This window comes from Phyllostomus hastatus, unplaced genomic scaffold (assembly GCF_019186645.2).
Source record: "Phyllostomus hastatus isolate PE091 unplaced genomic scaffold, TTU_PhHast_1.1 phas_contig_283, whole genome shotgun sequence".
Lineage (NCBI taxonomy): Eukaryota > Metazoa > Chordata > Mammalia > Chiroptera > Phyllostomidae > Phyllostomus > Phyllostomus hastatus.
The window spans coordinates 7125914-7152541 of NW_025333833.1; the positions used below are offsets into that span (position 1 = coordinate 7125914).

The following is a 26628-nucleotide window of genomic DNA, read 5'->3' on the forward strand; positions in this document are numbered from 1 at the left end:
GCTGCTCTGTGTGTTCTGCGCCGAGGGCCCTTGGTGGTGGTGGTGGTGGTGGGGGTCTGGCACCCGGAGCCGCACAAACCGGCACGCACTCGGGAAGGGCAGCGGCAGGGCCCCGGTGACTGGAAGCCGCCGTGCCGTGTCCGTTCAAGTAGAAAGGCAGAACGTGCCGTCAGAGACGTGATGACTTGTTTTCACCGGATCAAACTCATCTCGAAAAGTCTCATATTTGCCACAGACAGCATTTGTGTGGCAGTATGGACGAATCAATGCAAAACACCATATGGAAAAAAAAATCCAAAACTATCTCAGAATAGGTAGCTCATCCTATTTTTCATAGCTCATCCAATTTTTATGGCCAAAGGAAAACACATCGTGAATGAGTTTCATTAATGACAGAATTCGTTATGATTCCTTTATATCAAAACAGCAAAAAGAAATTGTCGTGACTCTTATTGGTCAGTAACAGCATGGTTTGTTATGTCAGTAATGTGTTTTAGTCTTAAGTTCTAGAAGGTAAAGAACAGTGCCATTTGGTCAGATCACTTTCCCGCAGTCTAAGTAAAGTTGACAAAGCAGTAATGCAATGTCCTTCACCTCTACCGTTCTAGCTCCCCATCCTCTGCACCAAGGAGGGACGGTGGACTGAGGAGTTCAAGTTGTGTGAGCAGCTGCAAGGGGAGTGCCCGCCACCCCCCTCGGGGCAGAACTCCGTGGAGTACAAGTGTGAGCAGGGATACGGAATCGGTGAGTTCAGGGAGAGATGCTGAATGTTGCTCCAAAACAATCTTCTTATTAGGCCTGGCTGGACCTCGAGTCAGATCCACTGTTGTCCCCGAGGAGTGGACGGAAGTGCGAGTGGACTCTGAGCTGCCTCCATAAGAGCACAGTTCGTGGCCAGTTCATTCCTTTGAGTCTCCCACGTGTGCACATGGTTGGCGTGGCTGCTGAGCCACCCGCGTGGCGTCTGGTCACATCCCCCACTTCACTGCGGCTGAAAGTGCGCGAGTCTGGGGGGAGTTGCAGTTCCAGTGGGAGAGGTAGGAATGCGGAGCTGCACCCCCGGCCTGTGCTGGGCTCCCCTCCATCCCCTCCGCAGAGCAGCTGCAGTGGTTGCTCCTGAAAGGGACGATCCGAGATCACATTGTCTGGCGTGGCTCTTCAGCCGTCCTTTCTCTACGGGGGACCAGGCTCTGGAGCCTCTGGGCCATTTCCTAATCAAGTATCAATAATTGCAGTTAAAGGGCTCTGTGGCCAGAGCTGACCTACAGTGGTGGTGACTCAAGTTTGTGCTGGCTGCACCAAAGCATCATGGGAAGGTGATGCAGGGGGTGGAAAACCTTGTGCAATTAACCCCAAGTCCTGACACCTACAAGCAAGCGGTAGTTTTTATAAGTCATTCTAACTTGTGTGATGCCAGTGGGTGTAATTTGCGTTAACGAGAAAGCTGGTTAGATTCTGAGATGGCTCTTCACCATCTTCAGATTGCTCTGTGCACGGAGGCACCTTGAGGTCGGGCCTGGGCAGTGGGGTGCTCGGACTGCGCCTCTCAAGTGGTGGTTCGTGAGCAACTCTCATCTCCCCTCCTTTGACTTCTGCATTAAAGTGTCTGCACTCACATACAGAGTCCTGCAGAGTCCTGCAGCATTTTGGGTTATTACACAAGTTAGCAAAAAGAAATCAAAACATGTAGTGAGAGCCAAAAAGAAACTTGGAAATCCTTAATGTATAGATGAAGAAATAGAAAACCCTAGACTATGCTTTCTTTTAACAGAATTTTGTAAGACACTTGGACTCCATCTACCAAAGAGTGGAGCAAGATTTTCCTTCAAGAGCCTGACATATGATATGACCAAAATCTCTGCTCGTGATTTCCCACTGTTTCCTCTTTCAGTGACATAGTTTTCGTGGCCACCGGCAGGCGGTGTGATCTTCAGTGCAGACACCATAAATCTGCCTTCATAATTTCTGGGCCACTTTTCATCCCAGCACTTTAAGTACCTTTCAAGTGCCTAGGTAGTAGGTGCTGCAGTTACAAGCTGTAGATGACCCTATAAGCAAGAATGATAGTAAATGCACTCAAAATGCACCGGCCAACCAGGACAGACTTTGGCCAGCCAGAGTTCCGGGGTGGGGGGTGGAGGTCTGCTTCATCTTTTCGTTGCTGGGTCATGCGGAGGTTCAGAGATCCCAAAGACGTCCTGGGCCAGCAAGGGGAGGGGCCAGTTGGGGCCTGGAGAGTAAACTTGGGGACAGAGGCTCCTCACCAGTCAGCAGGGGAAGCAAGCATCCTGACAGGTGCACAGAAGATGAATAGCAGCCCATGAGCGTGACAAAGGTGGCCCATAACATGGAAAGGAAGTGCTCTTGGCAAATCTAAACTGTTGGTTCCAGGATGAAAAAGACTGCGATCGGGGAAGTTCAAGTGTCTGCTCTGACTGAATCTGTCCCTTCAGGTGCAGTGTGCTCCCCCTCGTGCATCGTGCCCCCGAGCGACCCCGTGGTGCTGCCCGAGAACGTCACTGCTGACACCGTGGAGCACTGGATGGAGCCCGTCAAAGTCCAGGTGAGCGCAGGGGCCTGTCTAGGTGCCAGGGATGCAGCAGTTCTCGACAGACAGCGTGTTCCCCGGAGCCGTGTCAGAGGCGTTCAGAGCATCCCTAAAGCAAACAACGACGTGGGTCGTTCCTAAAGAGAAGGATTTCAGGTCACGAAGAAAAAAGAGGGAAAGCTTAAGGAAAAAGATGGCGCACATCCACAAAGTCCTCAGAAGGAAGACTCTGAGACCAAAAGAATAATAATACAGGAAAAGGAGTAAGAGAGAAAGAGTACCACTGATGGAAACTAGGGCTGGGAGGAAACCAGGCTTTGGGTGGTGAGTCTGCAATAGAGTCCGTACACGTCAAGCTATCGTGGCGTTTGTCCGGAAATCATATAATGTTATTAACCAGTTTTACCCCAATACATCTATTCATTTTTTAAAAAGGAGAGGAAAACTAGGATAAACCAGAGAAGTGAGTGAAAACAAAAGAAAGGATGTAAAAAGAAAGAGGAATTAGGAAAAGACAAACAAAATTGAAAACAGAGGGAATAACCAAAGGAACTGAGCACATTGTTTCTGAGTTGCCGAATCAATGGTCTTTACGCCAAAAGGAAACCAAGCGTTAGCTCCGCAGTTAATCCAATCACCCTGGAGTGTCTCCTTCTGGAGCTCCTCTGGCTGCAGAAATGATTTCGAACAGCTTGGGTTGTGACAGAGGAGAGAGTGTAAAGATGAAAATATGCTATTATTTGTAATGGTTCCAAGGGTGTGCTGGGTGTGGGGAATCGAAGGCCGGGCTTGAAACTCCCACGTGGATTTCCGGGGCCCTGGGGTGTCGTGCGGTGCCCCCTCCCCCACCCGCCACACACACGGATCTGGCCCTTCCTGAGGTGACAGCGTCCGCAGGGAACTAGCCTGAGAGCGAAGGGGACGCCAGACAGAAGGGCTCCCGGAAGTCCGACAGATGCCTGCGGGTCAAGGTGACGGAGCAGGGGGATCGGGCAGGTGGGACAGGCAGAAGGCAGCCAGAGGTCCGGTCCGCGCCACTGCTGTGCCCAGAAACCAGGGCCTCCTGCCAGGCTGCCCTCCCGCACACCCCGAACACCCGGCTGCCTGATGTCTGGGGCGCCTGAGCAGAGGGGGTGCAGGAGCTGCTAGGACTTTTTCTGGGAGCACTCAGTGCTTTTCTCATCCTCTTCATTCTTTTGTTTCCTTTTCTCTTTTCTGTCATTCTAACACTAAAACCGTAGGATTTTCGAGGGCAGGAATGGTGTTGTCCTGGGATCCCCAGGTGTCTTCAATTTGTGACTTGTGTCGTCCTCTGCTCGGGACGCAGCTGCCGGGTAACACCGGAGAGCCCCAGAAGAGAAACAGCCCCAGCCCCCCAGGGCAGCCTTGCTCTGCCCTGCAGGCCTCTGCCAGGCTGGGTTTCCTTGGTGCACCATCGTATGGAGAGGGCGTCTCCTGACCTCTCGTGGCTTTCCTCCTTAAGATGGGAAAATGAAGGTTCTGACTTGCATTGTGCAGAAGGGATCCTTGAGGAACCCGATTTCATGGGGAGATTCTTCTCTGCACAAAATGTGGCAATTGCGTGCACGTAAATGAGTTTTTCTAACTTGAATTTGGAAGCGTTTCTTTCCGAAGGACAAAAGCATTCATCATAACATCCTATTTCCCTTAGTTGTTTGCTTCATAAATCTATTTTTTAGAAGGAATGTTTTTCCTTTTTTTTAGTACATTATGATTATGAAGTCCAAATTAATATAGCGTGGTCCACATTAATGAGATTTCCCTGTGGCTACACACGTCAGGTTTGCAAAGATTCTGGGCACCGCATGAAATCCCTTTCCCAGCTCCCCAGTTTTTCAACAGAATTGCTCCGTCAAAACAAATCTTATAACTTCTGGCTCTGCTTTCCAAAATCGGTCCCTAAAGGATTAATAATTACTGAAATAAAAACAGGATGTTTTAAGAGGAAGAGAGTAGCAGGAAGAAACAGGAAAGATAGTGTCTTCCAGGAGCCGTGCTTTCCAACAGAACAGCCTCCCCACCCTTCTGTCTCCCACGTCCTGCTCCTTGGCACCCCCACCCCCAGGGTCTCCTCGAAGGGTACAGTTGTGTCGAACAGCTCCAGTGACACTTGCCACACATCAGCGGGAACACAGATCACCCAGTCCCATGAGCCATCAGAGGTCGTCTTTTTCATCAGCCGTAATAAGCACAGACCCGCTCACTCTCCGTGTGAAGATGTCTCCAGGCCCCGGGTCCCTCGTGGCCACAGCAGACCAGACGAGAGGGGCGCGGAGGGCAGGCGGCGAGGGACTAAAGCACAGACGTAGACGCCGGGCAGTGCGCCAGAGCCTGGGGCAGTGCGCGGAATAAGCCCGCATTTCATTTAGCTCGCTGCGTCTATAGAAATGAGGGGATTGTCACAAACAGGGGCGGCAGCAGAGCTCTGTAGTCTGACGGGATGAGCCAAGCGACTATTGGAATAAAGAAAACAATTGAGCAATTTCGTGTTAGATCTTCATGTTGGCTAACCATCAGTCCTGTGACCTTCAACTTGGCGTTTGGGCAACAGCCTTCGCACAGCCTCAGACCATCCTAACGGCCCTCAAGTGTTCTCTCTCTCTCCTTTCTTCCCTCTTCCTGTTCTCCTTTCTTTTCTGACTTTTTTTTTGCTTTAAAAAAATTTTAATGGCCCAACCAACTTTAATGGCTCAAATATTTAAATTGATTTTCTCGGAACCTTTTATTATATGAAAGTTCAAAACATTCCTTTTTTTTTAATTGAAAATTTGATGTTTTTTAAAAAATATATCTTTTTAGATTTTTATTTATTTATTTTTAGAGAGGGAAGGGAGGGAGAAAGAGAGAGAGAGAAACATCAATGTGTGGTTGATGTGGGCCGTGGCCTTCAAACCCAGGCATGTACCCTGACTGGGAATCGAACCTGCAAAGCTTTGGTTCACAGCCCGCGCTCAATCCACTGAGCTACGCCAGTTGGGGCTGAAAGTTCAAAACATACTTGCCACTTACTCATGCAGAATCAGTTCATCTGAGAAGTCACTTGCCAACAGTACAGAGCAGTTGCTGTAACCATATACACATGTACAGAAATAATAATTTAAACATTCAAAATCATTGTTACCCCAGAGGGAGGAAGGAAGGAGAATGATACTGGAGGGACACATATAGGGGACAATAAGTAAATCTCTAGTGACTTCTTATACTGTGGAAGCAGATACAAAAAAGTGTTGAGATTTGAGAGGGTTGGGCAGAGGATATAAAGTTGTTCTTTCAGGTATTCCCTGTAGCCATTCAAATGTAGCGTAGATGGTTATCATTTGTCAAAAATGTCCCAGAAGATAAATCATAGTGAGCTGTTAAAAGATAAACTGAGGCATGTTAAAGTTTCTAAGAGTTTGAAGGCAAACCGAAACCAGAGAAGTGAGGAGCACTCCTCTGGGGAAGGACTCGATCACAGAGAAAAGGCAGGAGCAACGTGAGGAAATTACTGACGGGCTATCGCTTTAAAGCCTCGTTGGCAGTTTGCGGTCGGTTGTCCTTATGTTTCCATTTCATGGCCTTGAGAATCTCGGGGCTTAGACTGTGGTTGGCTTGTTCTGTGAGCCGCCACGGCGTGAGCGCCCCAGTGCAGTGCTCCCCTGTTTGATGAAAGCAACGCACTCACCGGGGCCAGCCCTCCTCCTTTCCTTTCCGTCCCCTCGTCCCCTCGCCACCACAGGTGTCCCCGCAAAATTCAGGTCCTGAAAAACGTTGGACATTTTCCTCCAGCTTTGATCAGTAAGTAGTTCAATGAAGGGCATGTGTGTGTGTGATTACTCACAGGCGAGTGGCTTCCAGAGGCGGGAAGGCAGAGGAAAGCCCCAGAGATGCAGCCTCAGGTTCAGGGGCCGACAGTTACTCATAAAACATCGTTCGTCTCTATGTCACTGAGATTAAAAAATACCCGTGGGAGGCAGTGCCTATTCTCCAGGATTTTGCAGTCTAGGGAAGTCTGTGACATAGGGACCAGAAGCATTCATGTTTTTATAGAAATTAAGGAAGGCTGCCAGTCTCAATTAGTCTCGATACTGAATTTTAGAACATTTGAAAGTGGGCATGGCTGTTGTCCATGCCCTTCCACGAACTTATGCTATGCATGAAATGATTTAGACACACGCTTTGTCGGAACAGAAGACTTTGTCTGTTGGGACCAAATATCCATCGATGCAGATGTGGTTAAACAGATTAGGGTACATCCAGGCAGTGGGGTTCTCTGCAGCCCAAAGGGCCCAGCAGCCCGGCGGCTGCAAAATGCCGAGAACCCCAGAGGCACGGTGAAGCGAAATAAAGTTAGACGGGCGTGCACCAGGGTGCAGAAGAAAATCACAGTGTTCTGTCGTTTGTGGGAGGAAGTCAAGGGTTGTACACGTCTCTGTGTGCACACGCACAGACTATCTCTGTAACGATACAAAAAGGAACTAGAAGCAGGAGGGAGACAATTGGGCAGTGAGAACGGGAGCAGGACGGAGGTCGTGTGTGCTCCTGTCTGCCTTTCGTGTGGTATTCTGTGAGCATGCATTACATGCTGAGGACATGCAGTGACATGACAATAGAAAGTGTAAAAAATCAACTGGAAACAATAGGAGAAAAGAGCATTGGAGAGAAAGAATTGAAAGTAAAGATAGACTCTCTTCCTCCCTCTTGTATTCCCTTTGCAATATACTTGTATTTTGAGAATTTCTAAAGTGTTTAAAAAACAACCGAACGAACATCCCCGCATTTATAAAAGGGGTGGATCGGCTAGAATGTTTGGAGGGTATAAGAGAAGCTGACACACCAAGTTCAGAGTGTTCTGGAGAGTTCTGGCCACGGTCATCATGAGAGGTTTCAAGGCCAAGTATCCCTTTACTGGAGGGACTTGACATTCCTCCACCCCCCGTCCGGCAGACCTTGAGCACTCGCTCTGAAGCAGCGACTGGATCGCTGCGCTGCGGTGGAGCCGTGGAGCCGTGCGGTCTGGACCGAGCGCCGGGCTGACAAGGGTGGCGGTGGGGGCCGTGGTGGGTGCAGTGCTGGGGGGAGGAGTCAAGTTGCCCTGGGTTTGTATTCCAAGGGGACAAGTGACGGTATTTTTCCATTGCCGTTATCCGGTGACACAATTCCACTGGTACCTGCTTTAGAACACAGACGAATCGTTTCTAGGTAGCAGAGCCATTGTGTATGGGTAAATAGTCTGCCTAACTGGCGTCGGGTGCAGAACAGCTCACTTTTTCGGGAACACCCCTGAACACCCCTTATGCGTTTACCGTATGCATTGGCCATCCCAACTCGATTTAACGATCCCTTTTCTGCGCGCCGTGAGAACTCATGCCAAGGCGCCTCCCACATCATTACAGTGTGGAAGTTTGAACGTCAGAACGTGTTGGGATTTACAGGATTTCTCGCACTTTAGGAAAGCTGTGAAGGAGGAGGTTCAGTTTAGTTTCCAGCTGTATAGTTCCAGGAGAACATAGCAGACTCCTATTCTCAGAGGTGACTCGGCGGTATGCATCCATGTACCCACGTGTTAACATACGCAAACACCTCCAATGTGATCATGGCACGCCTAGCACTGTAGAGCGTGTAATTTCCGACCCCCAGAGGTGCTGTCTGCCACCTTGGGTGAGGCTCCTATCTCCCTGCGTGTTGTTTTTCGTACTGTCCTACGGAATTCCCATGGCCCCAAACTGAAATGTGACTCTGACAGTCTGCACGTGGGCAGGTGGTCGCAGGCTGCGAGGAGGGTCTCCCTTTCTCCGTGCGACCCCCGTGGGACCTTCTCTCTTCCTGCAGTGGATCTTGGGAAATTTTAAAGCACAAAAATTAAAAGGAAAAAGCCCAATGACAATGAGCTATTGTTTAACAAAGGGCAGACAATGGTTTCGATGGGCATCTGGAAGTGGCCGCTGAGAACGAGAAAGTCACCTGTGTGCTGACACAAGTGTGTGTCCACACTCCCCCGCTTTGTGTTGGTGCCGCTGTGAGTCCCCGCAGCTTCTCACTGGCCTCCTTTGTCCAGTGCAGAGGCCCCCCTCCCTTTCCTCCCGGGAAGAGAAGGGTGGGGTTCACGGAGCCGCTGAGAGCAAGCGCTAGCCTCCAGGCCCTGCTGGGGCGCTCACTTCTTCCGATCTCGCATCCCTGGGGTCCCCTTCTAGCTCAGGGCTCTTCTTGTGAAGCTGCATTTCTCAGCCATTAAAAACCCCAGTGCTTCCCGACCAGCACAGCCGTCTTGCGATTTCTTGTAACATTACTGAAAATGTCAAAACAGACGAAACCAGAATTATGCCTAAACCACTTGACACTCATTATAATATTGAGGATTCTTTTCTAAACCACACCTACACCACCGCCCTGGAAACGTGGCTACCTGGGGGAGGGAGGAGGAGGAAGAAGAGGATGAAAAGTCCGCTCCACTGAGTTTGCGCCATGGTGTCATCAGTGGGCTAGCAGCTCCATGGGCGAGACCAGACAACATTGACCTTTTTTGTGGGCACAGGCGGGTCTTGCTGCCTGGGGCACAGGGTTGGACCGGGGGGTGGGGGCGGCGAGCTCAGGATCTGCCCCTTCTCCCACTGACCGGGTGTCTTTGTTTTCCCTCCTTCTGCCTCTCCCTCCAGGGCATCGTGTGCACCGGGCGGCGTGAGTGGCACCCCAACCCCGTCCTGGTCCACTGCATCCAGTCTTGCGAGGTAGGTCGCCTCCACTGCCCCAGACCCGGACCAGACTCCTCTGCTCCCCCCACGGGGCCGCGGGGCTTCCCGACTCAAGATCCTCCCTTCCTCCACTCCCTCGCCTTTTGTTTAACTTCTTACCTTGAGCTCCACGATCCCGCCGTGACAGATATAGGGGTTTCTGATTTGGGCTTTTCTTTAAGTGAAATTCCAGGGTTTCATTTGAAACGACTTAGTTAAGAAGTCCGTCACAAGCGCATCAGAGGTATTTACGGTCTCGGTACTCCCTAGCGGGGCCCCGTTTGCGCTGAGCTCGGTCAGCGTTTCGAGGGCTGGCAGCTCACGGCCAGGCTTATTTGGCCAACAGGGTGTCTAAAAACAATTTTGTTTCGATTGCTCGTGTTTAAAAAGTGGGGCTTTTTCACATAAAATTCATATGTGTATATAAAACATTTCACACACCCATACACACATACTCCAAGTAAAAATAAACATAAAACACTTTGTGCGATGATGTTGCTCTTGGAAAACAAGCCTCTCTGGCAGCCATGGGACGGTTAGCTGGATCCGCGTGGCCGCCACAAACCCCAGAAGGACAGCTGTTCTTCAGGCCGCGTGGTCCTCCCCTCTCCCCGTGGCCCCTTGCCTGGCGGCCCCCTGATTCACATCAGCCACATGGGTCAGTTAGGCATCTCCGAGTTCGATGCCCACCGTCCACTATTGGGTGACCCAGTGGAGACCTTGACCACCTCAAGGGACCCTGTCCGCTGCTTCACATGTGCTCCCTCCCGGGGACACAGAGGGCGCTGCGACTCCCTGAGCCAGTGAACAGGAGTGACCGCCAGGAGGAGCCATGAATGAGGTGGGCCCCATTCAGATGGATGGGTGAGCCCGGATCCTGACACTGAGAGCAGGCATCACTGCGCACACGGACCCATGATGTCTGTCACCCTGGGGACAGCCGGTGACAGACAGATACTCCACTCTCAGTCACATCAGGTGTTGTCCGTATCGCTCACTGAAAGTAACAAAGCCGCTCAGCAGCGACGCCTGGCTCCTGCTGGCTGCTGCCGTGTGCTGCCGAGAGCTGCTCCACGGACGTGGATTTCCCTCACCCTGCCCCCCGCCCCCCGCCCACACCCAGCCCGCACTCGGGCGAGTCCCTTTGTCCCTTTGTGTCTCTGTCTCTCTCGGCGCGGTTCTGGGAAACTGGGATCCATGTGAGGCCGAAGAAGGGGAAAGGTGGCATTTCCCACGGAGGGAAACAAGACCTGTGAGACAGCCTCGTGAGAGGGCACCAGGCAGAGGGGTGAGCGTGGACTGTTCCCTGTGACGGCGTGGGCCAGCAGAACAGCGCGGCTCCTGCCATCATTAGAAAAACAGGCGGCGGTAGGGCGGGGAGGGCGGGCTGACTGACTCACGGGCTGGGCAGGGGCGGGGAGCGGAGGCCAGGGAAAGTGGGAGATAAACAGACGACTGGGGGACTGGGAAGGGATCAAAGCACCCTGAGCATTCCCTTCTGCTGCTCCAGTGTGCGATCGCAGGGGGGAGGGCGGGAAACAGGGCTTGGGGCTGGCTCCAGTGTTTCCCAGAAGGTTAGAAAGAGAGCCTTCCCTGTTTCTCCTTCCCAGCTCACGGCACCCCAGCCCATCCTCTGGGTCTGTGTTCCAGAGCTTCCCAGGCTTCCCTGAGTCCCCCTGTCTATGTGACAGGGAGTGAACCTCCATCCCCTCTTGTGACTCCTGTGCCAGCCTCTCACTGCTGAGCCTTGGCCACTCAGCTGCCCTTGGTACTCTCACTTCAGTGGTTCTGAGTGCGGCCCCTGGACCGGTACAGATGGCCTCACCAAGGAACCTGCTAGAAGTGTGCATCGTGAGGTCCCACCTCGGACCTACTGAGTCAGAGCCTGAGGGTGTGGGGCCCAGCACTCTGTTCGGACAAGGCCCCAGGTGATGCTAAAGATCGCTCAAGTTAGAGCACCGCAACTCGAGTCGCTGTGGGAGCGGACAAGAAGGTTCCTAGCCTGTGGGGTCCCTGATTGGAAGCTTGCTTCGCCCAGGAATAGTTCTGGCCAGCATTCTTTACATCTCGCTTTTTCTGCAATATCTCCCGAGACTCTCTGGGTCAGACTAGATTTGAAAGAACAAAATTCTGCTTCTGGTCTCCCAGGAAAGGCTTGGAGGAGAAAAAACATCACTTCACGGAGTGGAAGAAAGAAGGAAAGAAGAAAGACTCACTAATCATGGGAAAGGAAAGGAGAAGGAGAGGCAGCTCAGAGGAAACGAGGAAGGAATGCGGAGGGGGAGGGCGAGAATGACAGAGAGAGAGAACCAGAGGCAGAAACGGGCATGCTCTAGGGGCGGCTTGGCAGATGCATGGCTCTCGACTGGAAAAAGTCAGCTACATGTACTCGGGGGTGCCGAGAAGTGTCAAGGACGGGCGGAGGGAAAACAGACCCAGAGGCGAGATAAACCGAACAGGGCGAGGAGGGGGACGGGAGACTTGAGGAAGCGCAGCACAGAAATGGAGCTCAAGGGAGACACTTTGTCCCCCGGTATCTGAAAGGGTTTTCTGTTTTTGCTTTCCAATGCTGAGTGCAGTTCTGAGATGTGCCCCTTGGACGCCCAGCCTGTGGGAGGGTGGAGCCCCTCCTTCATTTCTCTCAGTGAGTCCAGGAGAGCGAAGTCCTCACCTCGCTACCCTGGCCCGAGTCTCACTCCACGTCACTTTCGTGCCGTTCTTTGTGTCCCCTGCGCCACGGAGATCTCACCTTCAGTTCCCCACTGCTCCGTGCTTCTCGAATTCTTCAGACAACAGCTCTGAGGCTTTCTCTTAAAAAAAAAAAAAAGTGTGTGTGTAGGTAATCCCGTCTGCTCATTGTCACGTGTGTTCGCATCGTCTCGGCAAGCACACGCGTACTACCTGTCTGCAACCCAAAATTGTTCGCGCCATAAATTCTATTTTTCCCATCGCTTCTCATGTCTGGCCTTCTTGACCTGAACCCTCCTTGTATTTTCTGGGGTTTTTGTAAGTTGCACGTGGGCAAAGGTGGTGACTCAGTTGGTAGGAAGGCTTGGGAGTCAAACAAGTAGAGATTTGAGTCCCGGGTCAGCTGAGGGGTGTGAGCCTTCGTGTCTTCATCGGCATCGGGAAGTGGGGGCGACAGAGTTGTTTTAAGGAGTTGTGATGAGGTTATGCATGTGATGATGTACTTAAAGTATTTAAGTGTCGTGCCGTGTCCGGTCCACAGTGGATGCCTGTCCCGTGGCGGCATTTGTTGCGAACTGAGTAGGAGCGGCAGAAAGCAGGGGCGGACCTGCTGGTGTGGCTGCAGCACGACCAGGTGCAAACTCTGGAGGATAGGAAGAGAAGAACGGGAGGAGAGAGGGGGGACGGGCGGCTCCCGGGGGCTGCCTGAGATCCGTAACTCACAGGTCTCAAGGAGCCGGCTGCTTATCCGGCCAGTCACCGGGTCACCTGGTCACCAGCTGACGGGATGGGCAGCTCCGCTCATCCCTGGTTGGGGCCTCGACGCTTCTCACCTGGGTTATCGCAGTGGTTTCCCAGTTGTTCTTTCTGTTCCCAGACCTGGCCCCCCTGAAATTACAGACAGGTATACAAGCGTCTGTGTAACTGTAGAAAACAAGCATTTATTGCCAAATGCTCGTCCAATAAAGTCTACTCTTTTTCCAGCGTGGAGAGAGAAAGAGGGAGGGGGGAGGGGAAGGGAGGGGGTAGGGAGAGAGACTTCTCATTTTGTGGGGTAAGATTTGAAGGGAGTGTTCATTCCATCGTGAATACTGTGGCACGGTCAGATCATGTTCGTGTCATCCTCTCACCTGTCCTTCCTTCCCTCCTTCCTTCCTTTCCCTCCTTCTTCACAAGGTCCCCAAAGACCACCACCCTAGGTCCCACTTAAACGCAGAACGTCCTGTTCTCTAGGGAAGACAGCTGAGCATGAAGGCCACACTTACAGCCTCCTTTGGGTCAGAAACGATTCCTTTCCTTCTTGAAGGATGATGAAGCTGGAAGGAGGGAGAGGGGGGGGACCTACATTTTGGCTCTGCTTTTTTCTTGCAAGTTTTTCCCAGGAGCCTGATTCTCTTGTCAGCCATTCGCTGACTCTTACTTGGACCCCCTCTTCTTCCTAAAAGAGAATCGAGGAGGACAGAGGCAGAGTGATGATGTCAGGAGAGTTAGGCTGAGGTTCTGACTTCACCCTCATTCGCTGTGTGTGGCATCTGACTGGCTTTCTCCCAGAACTCCTGTCAGGACAAGTCAAACACCTGATGTTCAGGTGTCGTATAAGTTGCTGAATAATATAGCACTTAGTAGTGACCTTGCTGAAGGAGTAATATAAGTAACTATGGGGACAGGGTCTTATCGAACCAACTTAAGAATCAAGAAGGAGTCTGCTCCTACCCGGTTCATATCTTTATGACTATTCATTGTTTACACTGAAGGAAGCTGTGGTTAATTAGTGTTCTTGAGGCCTCCAGTAAAACTTAGAAATCATTTTAAGATTTTTTTTGTGGGGGAGAATTTGGAGTAAGGCTCTCCAAGCATTAGCTGACACTTCTCTCACAGGGTCTCCTGCGTGCCCTCGTAAATGCCTGTCACGTCACTCGTCACATGATTTCAGCATCATCTGATGGGTCCACCCTTCGAACGGGAAGGACGGTTTGCAGTTCCACCCTGCAGACTCCCGAGGGGCGGGATGTGTTTTGTTGACCTTCTTACCCAATCGGAAAACTCAGTGAGACCTGTGTCTAGGCCCCATAAGCAGGGACAGAGAATTGAAGGGAGAACTCTGCCTTAAGTTGGAAAAGATTGGAGCAGTCTTCTGGGAAGCAGTGGGAAAAATCAAGACAGCAAGTAAAGGCAGGGGAGGCCTAGAAGATGCAGAGAACGTGAGGGTGGCACGGAGTCGCAGGCAAGAAAGCTGGCCCCGGGCTGGAGTCACCCCCTCCCTCCTGACTTCCTGGGCAAGGCGTGACTCCCTCGAACATGTTTCCTCAGATTTAAAATTTGATGGGTGAAATGCGTCTTTTAGACCTGTCACATACCAACTTCAGGAAACTGTGAAGTCACAGACATGTGGTTGTGGTTTGGGACCTGTGGAGCGGTCACACCCCAGCAAAGTGCGGGTCGTGCTCATTTTTCTGGGAGGAACAGCAAACTTGCTCTGGTTTCTGGGGGATTTTGCCTTCCTCGTAGACTTTGGCCTTGATTATCCACACCCGTGTGTTGTCCCCTTAAGGGCCCCTGCTCAGATTTGGGCCTTTTTGGTTAGCCTTGGTTTCTGCCTCACCGGTGGGGTGCATTTGGGAAGTCGGTTGGCACCGTCCTACCGTGGCAGCAGCCCCAGACCAGCCCTGCTCTGGGTGTTACTGCTTCCGTCCTGGCCGTGGTTGGCAGGAGAAACTCGAAGAGTCGAAGCCTGATAAAAGTTGTGCAAGTACCTGTTCTGTGAATGTTCCGTAAACACTGGGCGTGATAAACATTAACGAAATTCTATGTATCAGCAGTTCTGAGTGGCTTCTGTTGTTCAGAGCAAAAGTAATGCTCTTTCCACTGCCCTAAAAGACGAGTGGTGGGTACATGTGCACACAGACACTGAGATAGCGAGGGGCTGAGCTGATCTGGAGGAGGATTTGGTGAGAGATTGCTTAATAAGACCCTCCGGGACCCCCGCCCAATCGTTCTGACGTTCCTCGGGGAACCAGGGGTTCACACAAGACCAGAAGGGCAGCAGTGGTAGTGTGTACCGTTTCAAAAGGAAAGGGGGCCGGGCAAGAAAGGCTGCCTGCCTGCCTGCCTGCCTGCCTGCTGGCGTGGTTTTCCTTCCAGAAAGAGTTCGGAGTCCACGTCCTGTGTTTATAAGGAGCACGCTGTCCTTGACCGATGCCACGTCAAAGAGACGGAGGAGAAATCACGTGACTTGAGCCGGTGTGCCATTCTAGTCCACATGACGTCCTCCAAATTTAGGGAGGCAGCTAAGGAGCTGGCCACCGGAGGGTCGTCCCTGTGGCCTGTGCTGAACTGGGGAGGCTGCCCAGCTGAGCGGCGAAGACTGGTCCTGGCCACACTGGGCCTTCCCGCATTTCCCACCAGCAGCTAACTCACTGCTCCTGTTGGTTTTCCAGAGTGCGTTTGAGAACTAGCCAGGGTGCTTGCTTCAAAACTGCAGATTCTCAGATTCCACCGCCCCCCCCACCCCCGCCCCGCCAGGTCTCCCGTGTCAAGTCTGGTGTGACGGTCCAAGAATTCACCTTCCTAACAGGTGCCCCAGGTCCTTCCACACAGGTGGCTCTCAGCTGCCCTTGGAGAAACACTGAGCAGGGAATGAATGTTTACACTCAGATGATTGTAACGCTTGCATCTTGGGGGGAAAAGGACCCACCTTCCAATAGGTCTTCAATGAATGAAGAAAACACCTGAAATAGAATAAAGGTCAGAAAGGTCAAGGGCAGAGATAAAAAAAAAAAAAACCCATCTGGCAGACAGTGGTGAAACCAAAATTCTTACAAGCCAGAAAAGGCTAGATTGTTTTTAAATTACAGTGAAAATTTTTCAGGTTGTGGTTGATCCCGGGTAAAGAGCAGCACGGCTCTGTTCTTAAAGCAGCCAGGTGCAGTGCGTGCGAGGGGGGCCCGCCGAAGACCCACGTGGCCGTGGACGCCTCCTTGTGCCCCCCGTGGCCCGGTTCTGCTCTCTCGACGGATCTGGTGTCCGTAGCCATTCGAACATGCAGGGCATTGGAGGGTGACGAGAGGACTATCAAAAGCTTGATGGTAATACCTTGGGGAGAAAAATGAAAAGAATTGGAATTTTTAAGCCTACGGAGAGAAGAATCAGGATGAAGGGGTGACTGTTTCACGTGGGGAGCAGTCCCTGTGGAGAGGAGCGGGCGGCCCCCGGCCCCCGCTAGGAGCGGGAAGAAAACAGAGGGCTGAAACCGAGCGAACTGTCACCCAAGGCTGGTCTGCCTGGGGGCGTCCTGAAGTGGTCCACGGTGTGCAAGGCGACAGAGGGAAGTGTTTAAAAGGCAGCCCAGTCCTGGAAGCCCTTCAAAGGAATATGCGTCGCTCTCTGTGTGTCACCGATAAAGATTTTCTACTGTCTCAAACACAGAGGATGGTTTGGTGTTCTCTTGCCCTGTGCGTCTGGCGTGCCGCAGATTTCACTGTAAATATGTTTGTGTTTTCTTGAAGCAACCGGTAGAGAGATGTTTGTGTGTAATTACCATACAAGTTACTTAATGACAAACATCTGCACAGGAGGGAATGGTGAGTGGGAAGGCCAGGTGAGGGGGCCTGGGGACAAGCTGAGTTTGGGCAGACTGGCTGCACTTGCTCAGGCGGAGGTGGGCAGTTCTGTTGTCTTCACGCATTTAGTAGTCAATGACAACAATGCTTCCATCACTGATTCATTCCATCTGCTGGCCCCCTTCCTTGGATTCTTTCTTCTGTGTTGCCCGGGACCTCTCCCTTTGTTATTTGTATTCCAGATGGTAGCCCTGTGGGCTGCACCCGGGGCAGTGCGTCTCAACACTCCCTCCCGGGCATCGCCTGGGTTTGCGGCGGGGTCTCGATGGGATTGCGGGGGCCAGTCTGTAACTGATGAGGCGGGGGTGATGGCAGGGAAGTGGGGTCTTTATTGTGCCTCCTCTTCTTGCCCAGAGTGTGAACCAGGAAAAGGGGGAGAGGAGCTGGCGTCAGACTAACAAGCCCCATCACTCCCGGAGACGTGTGCGATGCTGGGGCCGAGGAACGCCTGCGTGCAGGTGTGAGAGGGAGGGGTCGGAGGTGAGGGTGCAGGAGGCGGGGCCTGTGCCTGAGGCAGGGCCCTTTAGGGGGAAGGGCTTCATCCCTTGCTAGGAGTTTGTCTGCTTGTTTTTATGACAAGACGTGAGACCCGTAGGTAGGTAGGTAGGTAGGTAGGGAAGGAAAAGTATCGCAGCTCATTATATCTGACCATGTGCAGCTCCATCGCAGGAGGCCACAATGTCAGCACAATCGCAAGTATGAGGGTCCTTTACTCTAAAAGGTGAAGTAAGATGGGGTCTGGGGGGCCCCGGGCAGAAGTCCCATATCCCCTGGGGCAGCCAAACCAGGCGCAGGACTCCTGCAGGCAAGCGGTGAGATATGTAGGGACCCTAGCCAGTCAGCTCAAGGAGCTCGCTGGGACCCGGGACTTCTGTCTGGCCCCAGAGAACCAGGTTCATGGGGGCCGCTGTGGCCCCTGACCTGCAGCAGCAGCAGCAGCAGTGTCACTGGGGAACTTGCCAGGAATTCAGACTCCCAGGTTCCACCCTGGACGTGGGGGTCAGAACTCTGGGCCCGGGGTCCAGGCACCAGTGTTCCAAAATCCTCCAGGTGGTTCCGGTGGCCCCTCGGGTCTGAGACCCGCTGGCCTGGAGCTGGAGGAGGAGGGCTTGCAACAGTGGCCGTGGTGCGGGACACCGACACTAAGATCCCTGCTCCGACTCCACACCCTGCCCCTTTCCCTCCCCTCGGCTGCAGAGGAACCCTGCTCGGCCCCGCTTTCTGGTCGCCTCGTTTTCGCCTGGGGTTTCTCTCCATCCCTCCGCTGTGGCAATGCCTCTCCAGCACCAGTCACAGGTCACTTCCGGGAAACGCCCCAGACCAGGTGGCATTGCGACTCACCTTTCAAAAGGCACTCACCGGAGTGTGTCTCTATAAATTCCTCATTAACAAGGGAAAAACGGGTCTTTATAATGACATCTGTAGGCAGAAGTCCCAGCGTTCTGTGTCGGCCTGGTCGCTCGGGCACTGTGGGATCGTAACGTCTCTTCTTTCCTGCTCACGTGTATCTTGCCATTTGAATAAGTGGCAGCAACCAGACTTCCCCTTGCCGCATCTTAGCTCTCGACAGGTCGGGAATAACAATCAGGCCCCGCCCTGCCTCTCCCGGGGCAGGTCGGATGGGCAGGCTTCTCGGTTCCTGTCCCGCCAAGCTCCTCGGGATTCGTGGGTGAAAGGAGTTGTTTAAAAAGGGGTTCTTTACCGTGGAAAGAACAATGGCTACTCCACTCCTGGTCGGGGTAGTGTAGGTTCTTGGGAGTCTGAATCTAAACATGTGTTGGACGTGTTAAAACCCAGAGAAACACGGAAAATCAGCTTAAGTTGGAGCTGTCCTCCGGGCCCAGGGGCTGCCAAATTCCAATCCCCTGGAGATCCGTGTGTGGATGCCGCCGCCAGCCTTGCGCAGGCTGCCCTGATGCGGAAACCCGGGCGCATCTGGGCTCCTCCATCCGGGGTCCCGCTCGGAGCGTGGGCTCGGCTTCAGCGCCTCCAGCTGGAATCCCCGAGAACCCGACTCCAAATGTTAATTAGGGCTAGGTTTTCATTTTGAAAGCAGAAACCATTGTTTTCTTTCCCTGCTTTGTTTTTTTTTTTCCTTTTTAATAAAACATTAAAAGCACAACCATGCAAACTGTAAAACCTCATCTAGATGAACAACATCCCTGCAAGTCGGTGCCCGTCTGAGGCTCCCGTGGGACCACGCTGAGGCCTCCCGGGGGGGCTCCCTCTGTGACCGGCTGCGTGTTGCTGCCCTGTGTCCGGGGGGCCCGCCTTCTCACTCCGTTCATTCTCCTTACGACGCGGGTGGTCCCCTCTTCTCCTCCCGCCGCACCCTTTTTCTGGTGTGCTCCGTGCTTTTCCTGGTTTTCCTGTCGTTTTGATGTTGTACGTCTAGCCCAAGCGTGCGGACAGTTCAAATATCACTTGCCTGCAAAATGGGCATCACAGAAACGCACCCGTCTTGTCTTCCACCTGCCTGACCTTCCACATGCTTCCCAATCATTACGCTGAGATTATGAGAATTAGCAGAGAGCACACACGATCAGGCTCTATCTGTAAATAATCCTACCCTGTTCTCTGCTCATGGGGACTTTGCTGCACTAATGTTTGTACCTGCTTCTAAAATGTGTCCTAAATGCAGCCTAAGCCTGACTTAGCCCATTCACTGAGATTGTTCCCAAATTGTCTAGAACATGCATCAGTCTGCCGTTTGCCGTCATGGTCGTTTGTATAAAGCCTTGATTAAATAATCGCATAGACAGGCTCTTTTAGAAAGTTCATAGATTTTGAATTGTGTCCAGTTCACCCTACTAAAATAGATATTCCTTTAAGTGAAATTATTTTATTGAATACTTGTTTGTTGTAATGACCGAGTGCTAGCAAGGTGTTCTATTAAGTCTCTTACATTTGATTTCTTATGTCTGTTTTCTGCCTCACCCAACAGTGAAGTAACGCCAGAGGAGTGGGTAACACTTCCAGACTGGTTTCAGGGATTTAACAAATTGCAGCGAACAGCATGCGTAAGAAAGGGTATACATTTCAACTCCTGACTGATGAGTTTAAATCTCAGCTCTGCTATTGTTAGATGTGTTGTTTACACTTAACTTTAATTCTGCAGAAGTAAAACAGCCGCCCAGTGTAAGCAGCCAGCACCTGTACGGCTTATCTGCACGACGAGCCAGGCCTGCCCCCTCTGCCCTCTCCGCTCAGGACAGGGAGTGAGATGGGCAGTCGCGTGGGTGGGAAAGAGTGCCCGTGGCCACGGGAAGACTTGCGATGCGGCTCAGACTTGAGTACACCCACTGGCTGTGGGCAGTAAGCCTGGCTGGGGGTCTGGAGCCCCGAGCGAGGTGCAGAGTGGGCAGGGGAGATGGCAGGTCTGCTGGCTGTGAGGTGGCTGGGAAGGCAGCAGCGGTGGCCGGCGAGAAAACCTGGAGGGCAGCCAGTGGACTTCAGAATGCAAGGGCCCCGCGGGCCGCGGCCCCTCCTCTCCCTGCGCAGACCCGCCCGTCTCGGTGGCACAGGGCAGGGTCCCCGGTGTCATCTCAGTTCCCCCTGGGCTCCTGCCCTCCACTTCCTGCCCGTCAGGCAGCCCCCCACCCCCGGCTCTGCCTTCAAGGTAGGTCCACCGGCTGCCCTCATCCTGGTGGAGCCACAATCACCTGCCGCCCGGGCCACGGCAACAGCGTCCTGGCGGGTGTCACCACGACCCCACCGCGTCACGCTCTGCTCTCCGCACAACAGAATGGGCAGGGGGTCCGGCTAGACCGAAATCCAGGCAGCCCCCACCAGAGCCCTTTGGGAGTTCTCATCCCACTCGGAGCAGAAGCCAAAGTCCTCGCAGGGGCTGACCCCACCCTCTCCGTGTCCCCTGTCGGACTGCCGGCTTGACAGTTAGCAGCTGTCCTTCCTCACTCTCTACCTGCCCCACGCGCAGGGCTGCCTGACACGGCCCTGTGTGTTCTTCGTCAGGTAAGACCGCCCCTTCCTCGTCATTAAGTCAGCGCGTGCTTACTGCAGCGGACAGTCCCCACGGCGGGCCTCTGTTCTACCCCCGTTACATCCCGAGTCCTCAGGACGGTGCAGGGACTGTCGCAGGGGAAGGCTCAGCGGGCACTTGAGTGCAGGAGCGAGGTGGGAAGGGCAGGGCAGCCCCAGGCTGCAGAGAGGACCGGCAGAAGGGCGACAGAGTTAGGAAGCAGCTTTATCACTGCAGGGTGGGGGGTGGGAGAAGAGAAATGGGGCTAAACTGAGGAGTAAAAAGATTACCAAGAGGCCCCGAGTGTTACGGCTCCATTAGGCATCTTTTCTATGGAGGTTTTCCCGTTGTCATTGTTGCTGTGGGGTCCACAGTTCGCACGGCCCTGGGCTGGCACTTGGGCCGGGCAGACGCCGGGCCCAGGTCCCCTGGGTGTCTTGAAGGGTGTCTGCCACGGAGGAGAGAGAGCTGGCTCCGTACAGCTCTCTGGTCACACGGCCCCTGGGCAGGTGGCTCCCCTGGTCGGTTTAGGATGTTCTTTTGCTCTCAAATGTGATCATGTTCGGGACAGCATTTGTAGACACTACAGAGCCACCCACACGTATGGGGTTATCATCATCATTCTCACCCTCGTGAGAAGCCTTCTGGGGCGAGGCCGGGCTGAGGCAGGTGTCAAGTCCTGCACGCTCCCACCAGTGTCCCCAAGGGAGCCAGTCGGCCGCGGTGAGGTGCGGACCTCACCTTTCCAAAGTGTAGGCGCCCACCTGGGCCTCCGGTCCCGGCCTGAGGGGCAAACCCAGAGCAGATCGCAGGTCGGAGGTTTGCTGGCAGGGCCCCAGCCCCAGCCCCGGCCGCCTTTGGGGTGGCCTTGCTTCCCAGGCTCCCCCTTGAGGAGGTGCCCACCGTTCACAGAGGACACAGACCCTCCGCCTTCCTTGTCCTCTAGTTCACTGACCAGAGTGACAAGAATAAGAGAGAAAATGGGCCTTTGAATGCTTAACAAACTGAAAACACCAAATACAGCAAAACGGACAAACAGCAACGGCAGCACAACCGAGGAGCGCGCACCCCCTTTGCGAAGGGCCGCCCCGCCTCTCGCCGGGCCCCGCGGCGGCCCAGCCCGGGACCCTCGGCGAGCCCTTTGTTTCCCCGGGACAGGCTCCAGCGCCTGCCCCGGCTCACACACTGTTTTCCTCCTGTGCACGATCGGTAATGAGAACTTGGCAGGAGAGAGATTCAAGTGGGTCAGGAGGCGCTTGCGGCTTTTCCCGGGCTTGTTTTCCACTGCCGTCCTCGCCTGCAGCATACCTCTGCAGACGGACTTGGCCGCGGGTCTAACCCACAGTGAGAGGCCGCCGAGGAGGGCCGCCGCCGCGCTACAGGCCAGGGCGGCTGGAGCCCCGAGCGGGCGTCCCGAAGCACAGCACCCGGGTGTTTCCTTCCACCCGCACCCGCACACGCACCCACGGCTGCGCGCCCCGGGATCCTCATCGAGAACAGATGTTGCTGCCTCCGCCCGCCGCCACTGCCCCACGCCAGCCCCATGGGGTGTGTGGCATTTTTTTTCTGCGAAGCTCCTGGCAACGGTGTTTTTCTTTCCTTCTCCCCTCCCTCCTCCTCCTCCCCCCGCCCCCTGCGCCCACCACAGGCACACATTCCCTCCCGATCCATGCCGGGCCAGCCTCAGCGTTTTGTTGTTATTGTTGCTGCAAGCATGAGATGCTTCCAAAGCTGGAAAAAAAGCAAAAGAAAAGAGGAAAAGAAACCACAGTAACCCCCAAAGAAAATATGTTCTAGCCCAGGAATGCACAATACTTCATGCATGGGAGGTATCTTCCCACCTCTCCAAGCGTCGCTGCAGAGTCGAGGGCTCTGCATTCCAACACATGAAAAAACAACTCCATCCAGCTTTTGGGGGGGGGTCTGAGCCTCAGCACTTCTCAGTCTGAAGGCTTGTTGCTCCCCCTGGTGGCTGGGACTCGTACGAGTCTCAGAGCCTCCTTTTCCAGCCGACACCGTGGTTACCAAACCGTGTGGCTCCTTCAGGTCCATCCATTCATTTCCGCACTTAAAGTATCATGTTCCGGGTGCTGCTGTGTGGGGAGGCGACAAAACCCGAGGAAGCAGTTCCCAGCACAGGGTCTGCGGTGGAGGTAGAAGGCTGAGTTGCTGCCCCGTGAGTGACGACACCAAGAAAGGAGCTCAGTGTCCTGGGAGCCCAGAGCATTAAGCGAAGAGCACGCCTCAGCCACGTGGAGAGGGCCTCGCACAGGCATCGCTGTCGGGAGTGGGTTTGGAGGAGATGGAGGAGCGCGTGGGAAGGCAAAGGCGTGGAAGGAAGTGGCGTGATGCTGTCAGTGCGTTTTTCTGTGTCAACGCTGCCATCACAGTCCCCGGATAGCGATACCTTTTAATGACGAAGTGTGTTCCTCACGTGCGTCTCTGCAGGGTGACTGAAGTGGTTCTGCTGCAGGTGCCGGGTGGGGCACGGGTGTGCCCCAGGTGCCAGCCACAGCACGCCAGGACCTTCCACGCCGGTGGGCTCAGGTGGCACCTGCCACACACACACTCACAGCCCATCGGTCACAGCCAAGCGCACGGCCAGGCCCACAGTCGGCAGGAAGAGCGGGGGGGGGACTCTGCAGCCAGTGAGGTCGCGGCAGAGGAGGGGAGAGGGAAAGGAACCGTGGGTGAATAATAAGTAACACCTGCCAGTCACAAACATCTGCTGTGTGCGAATTCGCTCCTCCTCACTCCAGGTCACTCCGAAAATCCTATCCAGTGGTAACATTAGGCTTGAGATCTAGAACATCATGGTTTACGTGAGTCGCAAGGTGGCGTCTCTTCGTCTGGAGTCCGGTGTACTAAAATTCCAGGTTCTCCGCCTTCCAGATGCCCAGTGGACAGCGTGGAGCAGAACAAGACAACTATGATACACACCCCCTTTTGAGGAGAGTAGCGGGAGGGGGGCTCCTAACCGTCACCGGCCCACACCAGTTCCAAAACCCGTCTGAGGGCATTTCCTCGCACCCCTGCCCTGCCACTGGGGGGCGCCTCTCGTGTAACAGCTTTCGGTTGACCCCTGGGTACAGCCCTAAGTCTGTTGTTCTTCGTGGCCTCTGGTTCTGCTCTCTTAGAAGTTGTCCTTTCCTCATCAATCTCCCGGGTCACAAAAAGAGAACGGGGGTGGGGAAGACCCCCGAGTTGCGAGCTAAGTCACTTGCCCAGCCGGCTTTCTCCCGGTGGAGCGCGGGGGACCAGAGCTCTTCCAGGGCCTGCGCCCATCCAAGCTGGCGGTGCCTTCCGCCATGCGGCTCCCACACACGCGATGGCTTTTGTATGTATTTAACCAGCCAAATCCGTGTTCCGAGTACACTGTCCCCACGAGGCTTTTCAAGATGCGTCTCCTTCTGTAGGTTTGATGACAGGTTTTCCGAGTTGATGGGGCTTCTCTGGGACAGAGTCCTCGGTCTCTTTCCTGTGAGTCCCTTTGTTCAGTGAAGAGTCCTCACAAGTCCACCCCTTGATCTGGCCTTTGCCTGAGCGGGAGTCCTAACTTCAGTCTTAGACAGCCTTTCGGGCCCAGGACACCCCTTGGTCTTATCCTGGGCTGGTCGCAGGCGGGAAACGGCTTTGTGTTTCCCTGCAGCACGGCCTGGGACCTCCAGTGCGCTGGAGCGGCTGTCGTTGATGCCGGCAAAGCAGCGAGCCCTTTATCACACGAAGGTAGCAGCCACTAGCTGACCCTAGTAGCTTCTTCTTTCACTAACGCTCCTTACCCAAAGCCAGGAGGCCGTTAAGTGAATTGTCTGACCTGCAAGTTGTAACAGTGAACGTTATAACTTCCCCCACAACTTCAGGAAACATTTAATCAAATGTTTGGCCACTGCTGAAGGAGCTATTTGATTTCACAGCTTCCCGAGACAGTTCCTTTGCTCTCTGGTACACCATTCTAGTAGCAGGGTTTCTGGGTTTTATCATGGCAGCCCCCCACTTTGGACAGCACTTTCTGTATCACTCAAGCGTTGCTATGATGATGCCACAGAGCAGACAACCCACAGCACCAGTGGCGTGTCACAGAACACAGCGCCGGTCCACTGGGTGAAACTGATCTCAGGGAACGTGAGAGCAAGTGCAGAATGATTTGGAGGTTGAAGACCTAAGCGGGGGGGTGGGGGGGTGGGGGGTAGATCACTCAGGCTCCTGGGCGCCGAGCCAAGTCTGGACTTGACCCTGTGGCCAGCGTTGATCCGACAGAGGCGTCAGGACAGGCTGTGGGCACCAGTGGGCCCTGAAGTCTCCGTGGTTTGACAGGAGGGAGCACGTATTTCTCCCTCACCCATCTCGGGGCACCCGTCCACCTCGTCCTCCTTGTTCCTGTGTCCCTGCAGGGCGTGGGCTCCACGGCTGCCCGCAAAGACCAAATAGAGACAAAGGCCAGTGACTCTCGAGTCTGTGGACCAGAAACAGCACATCATCCCTGCTTTCCTCGCCGCTTACCAGAGCGTGGTCACGTGGCCTCGTGTCGGTCAGCAAGCCGGTCGGTGACCCTCGGGGCTAGCCGGCAAGTGTGAATGCCAGTGTCACAGAGACGAGGTGCTAGGACTTACAGTCTAGGGAGAAAAGCACGGTGGCCCATTTGGACCTTGGCAGCCAGCAGCTTGGCATCTCTCAGCTGAACTAAGTAACAGCCGCGTCCCTGGGTGGAGGGGGCGGAAGGGGGTGGGGGACAAGAGGCTGAGGAGGCAGCCGTCTCCGCGGCGGAACGGGGGCTGTGCAGGCGTCCGGTGTGACGGGGAGAGAGGGGTTGGAAAGGAAGTTAGCTGGGTTGGAGGGGGGATGGACGGCACTCCGGGACCCCCTCTCACAGTAACGCCTCGGGGGGCTGTGGGACACACTCGGCCAGCAGTCTGCCTACACGTGACGCCTAAACGCCTGTGGTGGGGAGTGGCCAGCAGGACGCACTCCTGTCTCTGCGGTCGGGAGTGGGTGCCGTCTGCGCTGGTGTGCCTGCTTGGAAGGTGCAGTGAGGCCCGCTTCTGGAGGGCAGGAGGCATGTTGGGTGCTTCTGTGTTTGCAGCACCCCCCCCCCCACCATCCAGTTCCATATTGAACGTGTCATAACTAGTCCATTCCTATTCACGTCTGGCTGGGTGAGGCTCATCTTATTCTCTCCTTCGGCTGCTCCTGGCGTGTTATTTGGCGAATGTCTTATGCATCGAATATGACACATTGGCATTCAGAAATAGAGTTAGCATTTTATTTTTTAATTTACTCGTTAATTGGAGACACCAAGTAGTAAATTGGATGTGCACGACCCAGCTGTGAAGGATCCCGAGCGGACAGAGGTGAGACCCGCCTCGTGACATCCTCTCCCTCGTGCACGGGCCGGAAGTTCGCAGTGCTTCAGTTTCTTCCCCTTCCACCCCCCGCCCCCCCCCCCCCGCCGTTGCTCACTCCCCACGTGTCCCTGGGCACGGCCCCCCGTGGTCCCATTTTCCCCGTCAGTGGGACGTGGATAATCCCATTAGCCCGCCTCACCAGGCCACGTGAGGACTCATTAAAAAGTGAGATTAGACTCAGCAGAAGTCTCCTGATGGGAGGAGACACGGTCAGCTGGGTGGCACGTGTCTGCAGCGCTGGGGGTCCCGGGGCGGGGGTGCTGGTCTCTGGCCTGGGAACCCCTTACAGCCCCGGTGACGCCATAGGTCCAGCAAGAGCCCCTGTGGCCAGCCCTGCCTGTGGGCCATGCTCCCTGGCCCCGGTCTCCTGCCTGGGCGCCCGGCCCAGGGCCAGACCCTCCCCCGGTGGCCTGTCACCCAAGGCCCGAGGCCGGTGATCTTTTCACTGCTCGGCCTCCATGGGAGAGCTGCCTCCCGCCCGTCCTCCTCTCGACCCCTCTCCCAATCCCTCTTCCCAGACGGGGTCTCGGGGAATTCTTTGGGTTGACAGATCAGTGAAAACAGCTACATTAGTGAATTCCCTGAATAAGGCACGTGTGTTCGTCTACTTGGGCGCTGTAACAATGTACCGTGGACCGAGGGGCTTGAACAGCAGGCATGT

At 54.3% G+C, this 26628-nt stretch overlaps 1 protein-coding gene across 2 annotated transcripts in view; it reads left to right on the top strand.

Moving 5' to 3' along the window:
• PAPPA2 (pappalysin 2) overlaps positions 1 to 26628 on the top strand; it is a 188642-nt gene that overhangs the window by 150271 nt on the left and 11743 nt on the right. For both annotated transcript variants that reach the window (XM_045838564.1, XM_045838565.1), the window contains exons 19-21: positions 609 to 744; positions 2454 to 2563; positions 9205 to 9276. In XM_045838564.1, coding sequence (XP_045694520.1) covers positions 609 to 744; positions 2454 to 2563; positions 9205 to 9276 — 318 coding nt within the window. The remainder of the gene's footprint in view (positions 1 to 608; positions 745 to 2453; positions 2564 to 9204; positions 9277 to 26628) is intronic.